At 38.8% G+C, this 14,578-nt stretch overlaps 1 protein-coding gene across 3 annotated transcripts in view; it reads right to left on the reverse strand.

Moving 5' to 3' along the window:
• Positions 1-14,578, reverse strand: part of RAPGEF5 (Rap guanine nucleotide exchange factor 5) — a 161,010-nt gene that overhangs the window by 23,407 nt on the left and 123,025 nt on the right. For all 3 annotated transcript variants that reach the window (XM_084282860.1, XM_084282859.1, XM_084282861.1), the window contains 8 exons: positions 12,109-12,187; positions 10,902-11,046; positions 9,594-9,691; positions 8,825-8,855; positions 7,799-7,877; positions 4,732-4,881; positions 2,010-2,107; positions 129-251 (listed from right to left, as the gene is read on the reverse strand). In XM_084282860.1, the coding sequence (XP_084138986.1) occupies positions 129-251; positions 2,010-2,107; positions 4,732-4,881; positions 7,799-7,877; positions 8,825-8,855; positions 9,594-9,691; positions 10,902-11,046; positions 12,109-12,187 (803 nt within the window). The remainder of the gene's footprint in view (positions 1-128; positions 252-2,009; positions 2,108-4,731; positions 4,882-7,798; positions 7,878-8,824; positions 8,856-9,593; positions 9,692-10,901; positions 11,047-12,108; positions 12,188-14,578) is intronic.

Below are 14,578 nucleotides of genomic sequence, written 5' to 3' on the forward strand. Positions count from 1 at the left end.
TGTCATGACAGTGAACCAAGAACCAAGGAATACCAATGCTCCAAAATCCTGGTGCAATATCAAGACACCAAAGCAATATACTGCTGCATGAAAACAATGTACATTGAAGCGAGCATGGTGCTCCTCACCTCATGAATTGCATTGAAGAGGCTCCAGTCAAAATTTGTTAGTTCTAAGGCAAGATCCCAGGTGTTGATTCCCAAAATTCTCACAGACCGTTGCTGCAACTCCTCATTTTCAGCAAATGGGTTCTAAATAATTGACAAGAACAAAAAATTCTGAGCAAATGCCAAAAGCTTCACAATGAAACAGATGTTAGACCAAGGTACAAAACAGAGCTGACTGAGTAAGTAATCTTCTAAGTGCACTGAGGTGTTTTTTTTCCACACTAATCAAAATCAATGAGTTATAGCCTATTTAATAAATAGCCTGAAACAAGAATTGGTCAATAGGATCAATGATTTCCCATTGGATTTGGATTTCTCCTTCCCTTTCTCTTATTCTCTCTAAACCTTAAGTGTAGAACACTGACCAAACAGGTAATGAACATAATGAAAATATAACTTCTGAAATTATCAAGAAAGTAAATTTTGACACCAGGAAATTTTTGTATTACAAGGTAAAGGAATCATCATGCAAACACACCAGCTCCAGAATAAATATACAAAACTTGCCACCAATCCACATACATTTACAAACAGCATAAATTCAACATAATTTACTCCAAGTGCAGTTGCCAACAAATAGTAAAACACTGCAGGTTCTGACTCATAAAAGTTACTTAGGTTATCACTGTGGAGTTCACTGGTATCGCCAGTATTAAGGGTCATTTGAATTTCCATTATTAGCTCTGATTTTCAAAGGTTTGTATTTCTTTTGGTTTTTTTTTTTTTTTTTTTTAACCTCATCAGTCTGAAACCTGGCACATGAACCATCTGCCAAGATGAAAGATTATTCTTATCAGTTAAGCCATTACTTTGGTGCTATATTCTTGACAGTTACAGCAAGTTTTGCTATTTTTATTATGCAACTAATGAAACTAGATTGGCTGTCACCTGTCTGTACTAGAAACCCTTCCTTAATATTAGCATTTTTAGAGGTGGCTAGAATGCTGGAGATAATGGGGATGACAGATTACAATGATATCAGCATGTCAGCTCTTCAGGGCACATTGATCCAACAAAATGTAAATAGACATTTCTCATTGCTAGGATGAATGCACAGATACTTGTGCTGACAACAAATAGAAGTCAGATGCAATACTGTCCCTGCACTTTCCTCGAAGCATATGAATAATTAGCAGAAAAGATTAAATCTTGGAGTTGCTGCCTCACTGAGGTTTGGGGAAAGCACAGGGAGAGAGATTTTTCAATCCCATTTCCTGAGGACAGAGGGAATGAGAGAACTTCTGCCTTTCAACATGCTTCCCTCCCCAGCACCAGAGACATGGAAAGACAGAAAAACGGAAGAGAAAAGGAGATGCCACCAGCCACAAAATAACCATGTGGATGCCACAACACTGTGGTCATGCTGATACTCAGTAATTTTGGTAAAACTCACACTACATATATACATAACTACATGTAGTAATTCCACATTTGTAGGTTTGTAGAGTTTGTCTTCCACCTTCTGTAACTCTATACTAGCTATTTTATGTATCGTAAAAGCACAAGGGCTAAAAAAAGGAGTTGTGAGCTTTGAAGTAATCCTCATCTCAGTCAGCCCTGTACAACCACAAGCCAGCTTTTCTAGGCTGACATAGATTGAAAGATTTAAGCTTTATAGAAGCTTTGGTATATTTGAAATTGATGAACAAATTCCATTACTGTTCAGTCAAATAACTGCTGTTAATGCAAGATTTTTTTTTCAGGTATAGAACAGCTTAGTAAGCTTCACTAAGGAACTGAAAAATAAGTCATGTACTGAAAACACACTCTTAAATGAATAGGAAGCCCTTGATCTGGAGTCAGACACATAAAAAATTGGAAGTACAAAATACACATCCTTACCAAAGAATCAGTCAGATCTTTTCGGTAGACAAACATACGACTCGATGATTCAAAAGATTTTGAGATGGCCAAGTCATTTGGTTGTAGTTCATGTTTTTCTTTAAAAATAGAAAATAAAACACACAAGCTTCAGAAAAAGGAGTACAAGCTTCATATAAATACGAGAAAAAAACATTACAAACATATTTGTAAAGCCACTTATTTATTTTTTTTTAGAACATAACTAAGCATTAAACACACATATACCAATCATGGTTTCATCATCTCCACACTATTCTGAATAATAAAAGAAAAATGTCTCTGATGGTGGACGAGAGCACAAAGTCTTCCATAACCTGCTTTCAGTGTGGACTTCACAGAGGATAGAATGGAAAGAGACCCTTACATTTTCTAGTCTAACCTCCTGTGCATTAGTGAACATTTCATTTCAACCCAGTGGATCTACCACAAATGCAGTGACTTCAGTTAAAGCAACGTGTCTCATCCTCAAGAGACTGACCTGCTGTGTGTCACAGGCAGAAAAAAGAACAGGGGTGGAGAACTCATCAGTAACTGTTCAACCCATAGAGCAGAGGAATAACTGGGAAAAAAAGGGTCCTTGTTAATTAATTTATGTAGAGAAATGATTCCTCTAGACCTTTACCAATTTATTTACTAACCAGCAGGACACACCAAACAGCCAGCAAAGAGAAAGGACTTTTTTTCTCCACTCACTGGGCAGCGTTCTGCTCTGGGCAATTTCTCTGGGCAGAGAAAGGTGGGGGGGGGGGGAGGGTGAAGATCCAGAACACAGCTAAACACTCATGCCTTAGGAAAACTGTCTCTTCCTGCAGGCTCCAAGTAATCTTCTGGAGACCTGACGCGAAATTTGATTACAGTCACTGTATTAATGTAGATCCAAAAGCACGACAAGCATGTTGACAGCTGACTTTTCATGGCCTATGAGGGAGGGGTAGAAGCAGGAGTCTGAGTGCAAAACATCATTACTAACAATCCATTTTTCCCCTTCCTGTGCTCACACTGATGCCAGAAACATTCATGCTGAACTACCAGTATGTCCTTTCAAGATAATTTTGAATAAAAAGACCTTGCTTGTTCATTTAAAGAGTACAATAAAAACACATTCTTCAATGCTCAACCTGTTGCCCTCCAAGTGGATGGTGGATGACAGCTCTGAGTCACGCAAACAGTGAAAAACAAAGGAAAAAATAAAGCATTGGCAGGCTGCTGTTTATTGCACACAGCACACAAGTGGCAATGCATAGGAACAAGGATACTGAAACTGTGCTATCTCCAATTAATTCGTTCCATGTGACCAAACAGCATTTTGGAAATTACAATGGTCGTGTACAAATGATAGTCCTATTGTACCTGCATTTTAATGATTTCTTCTTATTGAACAGCCAAATGGCAGTGACTTCTTTTTTCTGTGGCTTTCTTAGGAAACAATGCAGTCTAGAGATAATAGCATGTTTCATTATTTATGAATTGCTGGTTTTCTTTAGATAACTAGGTAGTTAGCACCAGATTTATTGCTATCAGAGCAAAACTTGCTCTGCTCCTGACCGGGAGCAAAACACCCGAAGAGTAACAGCAGCAGAATGATCTTGCAGTGCTGCAAAATGCAATGGACTCGAGTTTGGGCACACACAAGGGTAAAACAAGTACATCTGCAAGTGATGTAACCCAGTTGGCCAGGACGCCTACATGTAATGCTCCCGTGTGGCTGCTCCACGCCCCGGCTCTCAATTGCCAGGGCAGGGCGCCATCTCCTTGCCACCCACACCAAAATCCTGCAAAAAAAGGTTATTTAATTGTGTTTGACATGGGGGAGGGAAAATGTGACCTCCACTTCTGAATCAGATAAACAGAACAAGCCAGCATTTGTCTGTATTTCAAAGAAGTAAGACTGAATGCAGTGTCTTTACAGGTTTGCCCTTTGTCTTGGGATCCACACTGGTTAATGCTGGCTGAGAGCACAGCACAGGCATTCTCAAGTCTTAGCCCTTCTTTGCAGGTCCAGCTTATCCTTTCCATGTACCTAGTTACATCACTTCCTTTATTTTCAATAAGAAAAGATACCGCAATGAAGAAAACAACCTGACCAGTGATTTTAAGGCCTGACAGACACCAAATAAAATCTTGGCTTTTGGCTGGTCCCTAGTGTCAGCCCACAATCAGTCTGATCCTCCACGTAAAGACAATAAGCCTTTCTTGGTAAATGAGAAACACTGAACTAACAGGCAAAAAATGTCAGTCATAAGCAATACTGCCTCAGTATCTTGACTGTGCAAATATATGTCTCCCTCCTTTCTCCTGGAGAATATTCATTCCCCATGCTGTAAATAAGAAAGCAGTCACACATACAGTATTTGCTATTCCCTTTTATATTTTAAAAGCAAACCATGCCTCATTGCCTTCCAAATTAATTTAGATGTGAAAGTAGATTTATCTGTGGGGAACAAAAAAAATATCTTGTAATACTGATGGATACGGACAGTCCTTTGCACTCCCTTCCCAGCATGGAAACACCGCATCCGGCAGGACCCAAGAATGAGCAGTTGCCATGGGAACGACTCTGGGATGCAGCTCCTCATTGTTCCCTGGTCATCCAGCTGTGGGCCCATGCAGGAACAGCTGTATACTTGCACCAGAAAATGTCAGCCCTCCCTTAAGGTGATGCACTAAAGGGTGAGTAATTGGATGAAGGAACGGTATTTACCACCAGAGAACGTGACTGTCACCAGTGCCAGCTCCTCCTCTGGGTACTGGATCTTTTCCGCTATAATCTTCAGTATCTCCTGTGCCGAAGCGGTTACTTGAGCTTTCACGCTGACATAGGAGTGCTCCGTTATATACACGCGGCAGAATACTGCACAGAGGAAGAAAGGCAGGCTCAGCAGAAGTCAGAGACCCTAGCAGAAAAGGGGGGAACGCACATACCCAGTCTCTGCAATACCCAAGCTGCAGGAAGGGCTACTCCCGCACCCTGACCAACAGGGATGTGAAACTAAGCACCAACCATCACCATTTTCCCCCTCACCACCCCCTCTTCCTGGGAGATGACAGGGACAAACAGATGCATTTCCATGGATGCATGTCAGCAACACCTACTCAAGAGCTCCTACCATGAGGATGCATAGCAGACAACCTCCTCTGCTGTCTATTTTCTCTGCAAACTCAGCTGTTACCACATTTTGCCCCTTCCTTTTAGGTTCAGATAAATCACCATTCTTCTGCTGCAGAAACTATTTTGCCCCTCCACTTTCACCTGGAGCAGTAAGTTCCTCAAGAGACATCTAAACTACATGCACTGTCGGGGTATGTTAGCACCAGCAGAGGCTGCCTGAACTGCAGTGCAATTTGTTCCAAAACTCTCTTCCTGAGTCACTTGCAGCACACATAAAAGGGACTGGTTTGGAGAAATTCCCTGGGCTCAAAACTTCCACGGAAGTCCAAGAGTTGTTTAGGCTCTGGGAGGGAGATTCCCATCAGTAACGCTGTGGTTGGCTCAAGCGGTACCTTGTTTCTGCTATGAAAATGATGTACGCTCCCTGTTTCCCAGAATTTTAGTTTTTTTTTTTTTTTTTTTTTTTTCTTTCTGAGTTTGCTGTAGCCAGATATTTGAAATACAGCTGCCATACTTAAAAGGAAAGAAACAGACCTGCAGACTGGCACAGATGTTTCAAAATGACATCTGCTAATGAAAATTGCCACAGCTCTGGATTCCTTACTTGCTTAAGTGCTTGAAATTTTCATTTTCTTCTACTTAAGTGGTTATTGCAGACAGGCTGCTACCATGACAGTATAAGATAATAGTATTCTTCTCCAGAAATGTTGTATTTTTACTGACAAATGTATGTAGCAATTTTGCCTGTTGTACAAATCTTCACAGCTTCAGGGCACTGTCATTAACTGAGACCATGCCAGAAGTGGTTAAGAACTCTATCTTACTGAGCATCTTTTTTGTGTTGTAGAAAAGAAAAACAAAGATAAGAAGGAAGGAGGAACTTAACATTTAACCTTGGGGAAGAAAAGTCATTTGATTTTATATTTTTTTTCTTAACCTATATCTGCTGGCAGACAGTAAATCAGGTGCTCATCGTGTGTCAGAATCTCTCTTCAGAATGCATAAAACTAGTGAAAAGGTAGATATATCAAACTGCACTCTAAATTACAAGGTAGAAAAAAAAATAAATAAGACAGCAATATTTGGCCTCCATATACAGAGCACAACACAACTTGCCTACAGTGAATTTGTTTGAAAACTCCACCTCTGCCATTTGGGAGGGGAAAGCGACAGCAATATATTAACTTATAATTGAGCTGTTGACATACCCTTTATTTAGCATCGAACCAACCTACAAAATCAGGTCCCTGAGAACAACTATCGTACTGATCCTCTTTCCATCCACAAATCCATGATCTTTATAGGCATGGACCATGACATCCCTTCAAGAGCCTACGCTGCCCCTCAGTGAGATGCAGGAGGGAATGCCACCAGGAGGCTGTGGGCACGGGCTGTAAACAACCCTGAGAGGTAACATTATATTAGGAGATAAAATGCTTCTAGTCTGACCTCTGGCCCTGAGGGCAAGAGGCATGGTGTGGCTTGGACAAACCCATCCTCTACAAGCACCATCTCTTGGCAGCACTCCACAGCCCATCCCATTTCCCTCTGTCACACCCAGGCATCTCTCTCCTCTCCCCAGCCCCACTTTTTCTATTTCATTTCCTCAGTACCAGCATCTTCCATGGCTCACGCTCACAAAGAGAGAGAGCAAAGCTATTTATGGCCTTGCTGGGTTCTACTCTTCTTGTCCCTATGGCCATGGGATCTGTCCCCTCTCTTGTGCCAGCACCTTTCCTTCTCATGAGCGGTGTCAGACTTTTTAAGAAGAAAAATGGATGTGGGGGTTCTCATCCAGAAATTACATTTTCAGAAGCAGCTTCGTCAGCCTAAACCTCAAGAAGATTTTCAGGCGCAGAAAGAGGCTACCTATCAGCAGAACATAGTGTAGAAAAAGACTTGGCACTAATGGAGCTGTTTTCTTGCCATGTCACAAATGAGCACTAAAAATATCTTGACTCAACATGAACTTGTGGAGTTTTGTTCCCAAGGAGAAATAAAGATTTGTTGTTAAAGGGCAAGGTTTCCCAGGAGAGAATTTTTCTGCCTGTTCTCTGCTCGTTTGCGTGGTGTTATTCTCCTCTCTGCCTACTTCCTCTTGAAGGCATTATGGGATAGCAAGAGCTTAATTTTATTATTGCATTACCAACAACGAAGGGAAGTCATATTTTGAAATGGTTGACATTAAAGCATAGTGGCATCTCAACCTCCAGAAGGAAAGGTTTTTGAGGAGAGAAGGAACTGACACCAGTTCTCAGAGTTAGCAGATCCTGCCCCACTTAACCTGACAGGCTCATTCACCTCTTGCACCAAACATCTCGGTCAAGAGACTGAAATCATGACACAGGGCAGGAATAAAGTCTGTTGGATAGGCTGCCTCTCCTGTGAATCACATAGCTCAGTCACAGAACCACTGGAGGAACTGGGCGGGGGAAAGCCCTTGAGGTATCATTCTACCACTGAGACCCTGCAAAGCTGGAGTTGGAAAGATAATCTTCATACAGCCAAACCTTTCTTGTTTGTGGCCCTAGGGTTCTGTTCAGAATCTGTATGTCCCATAATGTGTACCTTACAGGCAGCCCTTACTCAGAAACAATTTTGCCCTGACATTTAAAGGCAGCGCACTAGGCTTTTCCCCCACTCTTTCAGTCATACTTACTTTCTTCTGCTTCATTCATGGTTCCTCTGTGCTGCAGCCAGCTCTCCTTTAGACTGAACTGGTGGAAAAAGGTTTTATTCTGTGAGGGAGTGGGGGAGGAAAAAAAAAAAAAAAAGAAAAAAAAAGAGACAACAATGACTCTCTGCATTCCTGCCCTTTACAAAGCAGTAATTCACAGAATATAGCATTCAGCGCATACATCTGGCCAAGAGGTTTCTGTATAGGAAATCCACCCACCCTTTCCTGGATCAGTAAACTGGGAGTTGCTTACTAAATAATGGCAAAGGTGGGAATTTCTGAGGAAGTGAGATGTGCCTAGACCAAGCAGCCTCGACATTTCAAGGTTATTTGTAATCACGCACAGAGTTAATTTCTTATGCACTTATTCTTATATACATTTCCTATGTACCAATCAGCCTACCTGGCAATTTCACTGTTCTGCCCTCTACATTTCTGCAGTAACATTTTAAGCTTGTTATACGCTACAGCTTCAATCCAGAAGACTTCACTAGCTCAGCAGTTCACCTCTGCAAAGTTCATACATAAACATTCTCCAGTTGCATCTTTTACCTCTGGTTAAATAGACAAATCCATGTTCTTCTCTTTCTTTCTTTCTCTGTCCCTGTCACAACAAATCCCCCTTTACTCTGTTTACTTGCCACCTGCAGTCAACGCCTGTGCTCAGGCTGGTTTGCCGCATCTATCCAGCCAGGCAGGATGTGCTCCCAGACCTTTGTTGTTCAAAATATTCAACACTGACATCTCAGGACGTATTGTTAAGATGATAATACTGTCAGAGCCACTGCAGGTTAGTTCACACAACTGATATCTAGGCTACACTGGCAGGAAAAAAAAAAAAATCCTTAAGTAATGTTGCAGGTCTAGCCTCACTGATGTATCCTGTCATGTTTTTGGTCACCCGTCACTTTCAACTGAGACACCAAGAAAAGACGTGAAAGTGGAGAGGAGGAAAGAAAGTGAGATTGTAAGTTAGCTAGCAACCAGCAAGAAACAGGCTTGTGTTACCTTTCGGTGTGGTGAATATTCATCTACAGTGCTGAAACAAAAAGGAAAATCCATATCATTCTTTCCATTCAAAGATTAGGAAGTTCTAGCTATCTAAGTTTACAACATAAAAAAGCTTTTTTTAACATTAAATGTTCACCAGAGCATAGCTGCAGAGCTCCTTCAGTGAAAGCTAAGGGCATCTGACTCAACCAGAAAACTCTTCTGTGAATTGCAAAGTCAATGCAGAAAAAAGAAAGTCTGTGAGATCCCAGAGGACACTGATACCAGTGCCAGCCAGGGTCACAGCTCTTTCAGTTTCCCAAAAGGACAAATCACAGAAATGATTTCATTTGTTAGAAAAATGTGCCGAGGAAATATCTTTCACAAATACAGTAATTATTAGTAAAACAGTAACCCTAACGCAACCACTGCAAAAGAGATTTGCTTCTCAATACTGCAGGGAAGAGGAGAGAGAATGCATTGTTTGAAGTCAAAGACTGCTGGTTCTGAATTACATTTTGCCAGTTTTTCCACACACTACTGCTTTACTTGGAAATCATCACAACCAAAATTGATGGGAGCAATTGTAGAACACACTTCACCCAACAAACATCAGATAAAATGGAATAATCTAGCTTTACTTTAGAGACGAGATGTATTGTAAAAATAAATACAGTATTTGTATCACTCATCCCTTTATCTTTACTGAATTCCAGCAAGATGCCAACAAAAATAAATTACACTTTAAATAAAATGAGCTTTGATCACAAGTATAATCAATACTTACTGACGACGATGCATCCCAAGTATTTTCTGAAATTCCTTCAGTTCCTTCTCAAGAATGGGATATTCGTATACATCATCTAATACATTCCGGTATATCGTCTACAAAATAAAATAGTATCTGCAAACATCTGATAACTCAAAAATAAATCTAAGGTGCCACATCAGTAGTCTAAATCAATTCAGGCACTAGCCTACTGAAATAAGTTTCATCCTTGTTTTTATGCAATCAGCAGAGAATGTCCCTATTTAAATTTTCAGGCTAGTTCAATGCTCAGTTTGTCTTCAGAGAAGCACTCTTTTTATCAACACCAAGTGAAAAAGTAAAACGTTGAACTCACTAGTCTACAAATAGAAAGATAAAATGGCACTTATGGCTGTTACATGAAATGTGGATTAGTTCTGAACAATCCATTCAGAAGCTTTAGGACATACCACACCATCACCACTCATACAAAATGATGATAATTTGATTTAGACTTTCAAAATAAATGTTCTTCTTCACTTCCTCATGTTTGCAGGCATTTTAAATTGAGTCAAGACTTTCTTCAAATTTAGTTAAATATTCATTTTTTTACTTGAGTGAATGACTGAACAGAGCAAAAAGGCCCTCAGGAAGATCTCCAGTTACAAGACAAAGTTTTCAAGAAAGGTGAAAGATCAATCCTACAAATTCTCTCAAAATACTTTCATTTTTCTATCAGCAGGGAGAAAAAAAAATAAAAATAAAATAACATAAAAATCAGCTAGATCTAATAGATCTTGGACAAGTGAAGACATGGCTATTTGGCAAGTATAAAGTTTTGGTACTCAGATACTTGCTAAGAGGGGCAGAATATTTATGCATTTAATAAAAATGCATAAAGCTGTGTTTTCAATATACAAACATTGTGGAATACCATTATACTCTTCCTTGTACCTCAGACAAAGACTTCAAAACTTGCCCTTCATCCATGATCAAACTGACTGTAGACCCTGTTCTGGAAGACCAGTGTGTCTAAGGAACCTCCACAACTTTGTAGTTTTATTTCCTACCCTCTTTATTTTTCCCCATTTTCTAGACTGCATGTACTTTTATAATTTTCATACCTGAAAGTAATGTTTTTTTCATTTTGAATATATGAATAACAGATGCATGTTCAACATGACTTCCTCTAAGGCATTAAGGAAAAACATGCAAAAAAACTATAAATAGATATTTAGAACTAATCTTAAATATGAAAAATTATGCTTTTTTAATTTTCGCTGTTGAGGCTTTTTAGACAAAACATGGTAATTAAACACTGAAATGCATCAGGAACTGTTTCAATACCTTTAAAAATTGTTTTAAATGCTCATCTTCATGTAACCAGTCTTTATAGAGAGAAGTCCACTGAGAAACCAAATGCAAAACTTTCCGTTTCCTACAGGATACATCAGAGTCGTCTTCTTTCCCTTGATAGTTCTTTGCACAATAGGTACAGTAGGTTAAGGGAAAAATATACTAAGGGTTCACCGAAACTTCACTGAATCAAGTGACGGAAAAAACTTCATAATCACCTTGTTTGTTGTTTAGTAATTAAAGTTTTTTTCACTAAACTGTTCAGTTTTAAATGCATATTTATCCTCTTTGAAACATTAGGAATTTCAACTTTTTGGAATGAAATACTCAGCAATAGAAATGTCATTTCATTCCCTGTGTCAACATGATTTTTTTTTCCTTTCTATACTAGAGAGAGAAGTCTATAAAACGTAAAAACGGTTTAAAAGGAGTTATACGATGTTGAGTCATATCTTTCCTGTAGAAGTGGGAATGATCCTTTGTCCTGCACACAGATGCCAATTTGAACATCTGTATGAAGGAGGACAATGCATCATTACAACAACAACAAAAAATGAGCAGAAGAAGTCAGTTCTTTTTCCCTGCACAAATTATACTATCTGCAGAAATAACGCTATTCAGAAAAAAAATGGGGGGGGGGGGGAGTAAAAGAATCTATTTCCACTATTGTTATCTATTCACAAAGTAGAAATACGAAATGACACAAGGAACTCACTTTATACATTGTTCCTGTCCCTTCACTATTCTTTTTTTCATTAAGTGAAAAGATTATGCTTTCACGGCAAAAAGAAAAGAAAGTAAAAAAAGAAGGTTCATTTTATACCTGCAAGATCATTCAAGCAATACACCATAGCTTATGGAAATAATTGGAAATAGGAGAAAAAAAATTGTTTTGTCTCAAAATGATTTATATATTGTATCAAAATGACAAAAGGTACAGACATTGTAGAATACTTCATTTTTTTTCCTCTTAACATATTCTGAAGTATATTACACAAGTATTCTAAGAATTTACATTTATGTTCTGGGTATTTTTAAACCTGAACTTAAATGTTATTTTTGTAAAAGTTATGAAGATTTATATAGCTTTAAAAAAAAAAAAAACAGCATTTGCACTGTTGTTATGAATTAGGCCTGACAGTATACAAACATAGGTGTCACTGTGTGACGCCTGCTAATACAACACTTAAAAGGATATTGCCTCAGAAGAGCCTGGCACAAGTCATCAGTTGTCATGAAAACTGTGTACGTGAGAAGGAAGTCATCCAGGAGAGTTTCTGCAGAGGAAGACAAAAAATAATAAGGTACAATATACTGTTGAAAGGAAGAAGACCATATCTGTTATCTATTCCTGTGTGCATGGCAGGAACAGGAACTCAAAAAAAAAAAAAAAAAAAAGCCTAAAGAATACATCACTGGTTTGAAGACTGTTTCACACAGTTAACAGTATGTTTCCACTGCAGATGAGATCCTTATTTAACAAGCACATCAACTCTCATAGAGACAAAGAGTAGAAATATGCACAAAATAAGCCAGAGTTCAGCACTAAGAATCCTCATCATAAACACCACCACCCTGGTTGATTCTGCTGGATGGTTCCAGCCAAGCAACCTTTCCACCAGATAAATTGTTTTAAAATTTCAGAAGACAAGTTTTTACTAATAGAAGATGGAAAACTGTGATTGCCATGTACGGTGATGAACATCTAGGCATAGTTTTTGAGAAGCATGAACTACGCATATTGAAACCTTTAGCTGGTTTAGCTTGTATGCAACACTAAGTGCTGGGACATTTACTCTACGGTTTACTTAATTATATTATTCAAGTTATTTTCTGCTTCTGACATTCCTCCAAATGGTTTCTATCAGTGTTACTAAAACGACCTGAACGTACTTGCTGACAAAGCATTTCTACCCACTGCAATGTAGGACCTCAGGTTGTCAGGACAAGCAGTACTGCCAATTCAGACCTCAATAGAGCTTTCTCATTCCTCACTCCTATGCCACACTAATTTTAGGATTTCTCCAAACCTTTCCTACATACAGTAGTCACAAGAGGGAAGGTTGAAAGAACTAGGTTTGCTCTAAGATGAGAGGGCTCAGGAGGAATCTTGTGGTGGTCTTCAACAGCTCAGTGGCAAGGTAGAGATAAAGCCTAACTTTTGCCAGGAGCATGTAATGTAATGACAAAAGAAAACCATCAGACACAGATAAAAGGGACTTTTTTTTTTTTCCTTTTGAGGATGGACAACCACAGGGACAAGTTGCCCAGACAGACTGCAGAACCTCCAACATCAACAATATTCAAAGCTTGCTGGGGCACCACAGCCTGATCTTACTAAAGCTGCTTTAAGCAAGGGTTAGACCAGATGGCCTCCAGAGGTCCCTTCCAAAGAAAACTGCACTATAACTCAAACAACTTTGCTTCTAGTGCTAGTTAATCACTCATACATGATGTGTGATCTCAGAATTAGTTTTTATTTTGTTCACAAACACAATCTTTTAGTTTTCTGCAAACAGACATGAGAATTATGCCAGTCATTTTATGCCCAAAATAAAAATGACAGTTTTTGTCATTGTTGTTGTTGTTTGTTTGTTTGTTTGGATAAAACAATGCATTTTTTCTTGAAACTTGAGGAGTCTGCATTCACTGTGTTTCTTTGACTTCCAGCAAATACTCTGTGTTCCCTTTAACAAGAAATCAGTTTTGCACCACCTGCTTTACCAGATGAGAACAGGAGCATAAAGAGAGGCTGACAGATAAAGGAAATTCTGGTTACTTTTATTTATATCTATCTACCTATTTATTTATATCTATCTATCTATATATAGATACACACACACACACACACACTTATATATATTGTGAGGAATAAAGAAAAATTAGATTGACGACTAAAAGAAAATGATTAAATAAAAAAATCATGAAGAGAAATTAAAAAAATAGCATCGCAGGCTTTTGCATGAAGAAAGACTTCTTCCAAAGGCAGCTTCTTTCTTTTTCAACTATTACTGTGCTATATTACGGTATTATTTATATAAATACATAAATAAAAATAAATAAATAAATAAAAAGTATTTATTTTAGAGCAAAAATACTTTAGTGGTATTACTAGTTGTTATTAGTTAGCTATTACTAGTAATTGCTACCAGTACTCAGTTGTGATTTAAGTGATGGATTTACAGCTGTAGAGACTGAAGGACAGAACACCCCTCACAGGATGAAGATAGCTGTGCCCTCATTTCCGTATGTTGGCTTCCTCACTATTTGTTTATGATGTGGTCCAGTCCAAGCTAGTGCTTGTGTGCATGTGTGTAACTGAGAGCAACCCAGCAGCTTTTCATACTAAGGCTGTAATTTCACAATAATTTAGGCCAATTTAAGTCACAGCTGCCTTGGACCTCCTTGTCAGTAAATTGACCTCTTAGATGAGGTGCAGAATGGCAAGAAAAATTCATCCATGTATCATTCAGAGCCAGATATCATGTGAATATCACATGGATGGATGGCTAATGACATCCCACCCTGCGAGCACAGGATTCAAAATACAAATAATAATAATAATAATAAATCTAGATCAATGCCTTTTGCCCAGTAGTTCTTAAAAGACTCCTGATGTGAAGAAGCATAGCTAAAGCTCCTTGTATTCACTAATAAAACAAGTGGAT

This window comes from Netta rufina (genome assembly GCF_964035555.1).
Source record: "Netta rufina genome assembly, chromosome: 2".
NCBI lineage: Eukaryota > Metazoa > Chordata > Aves > Anseriformes > Anatidae > Netta > Netta rufina.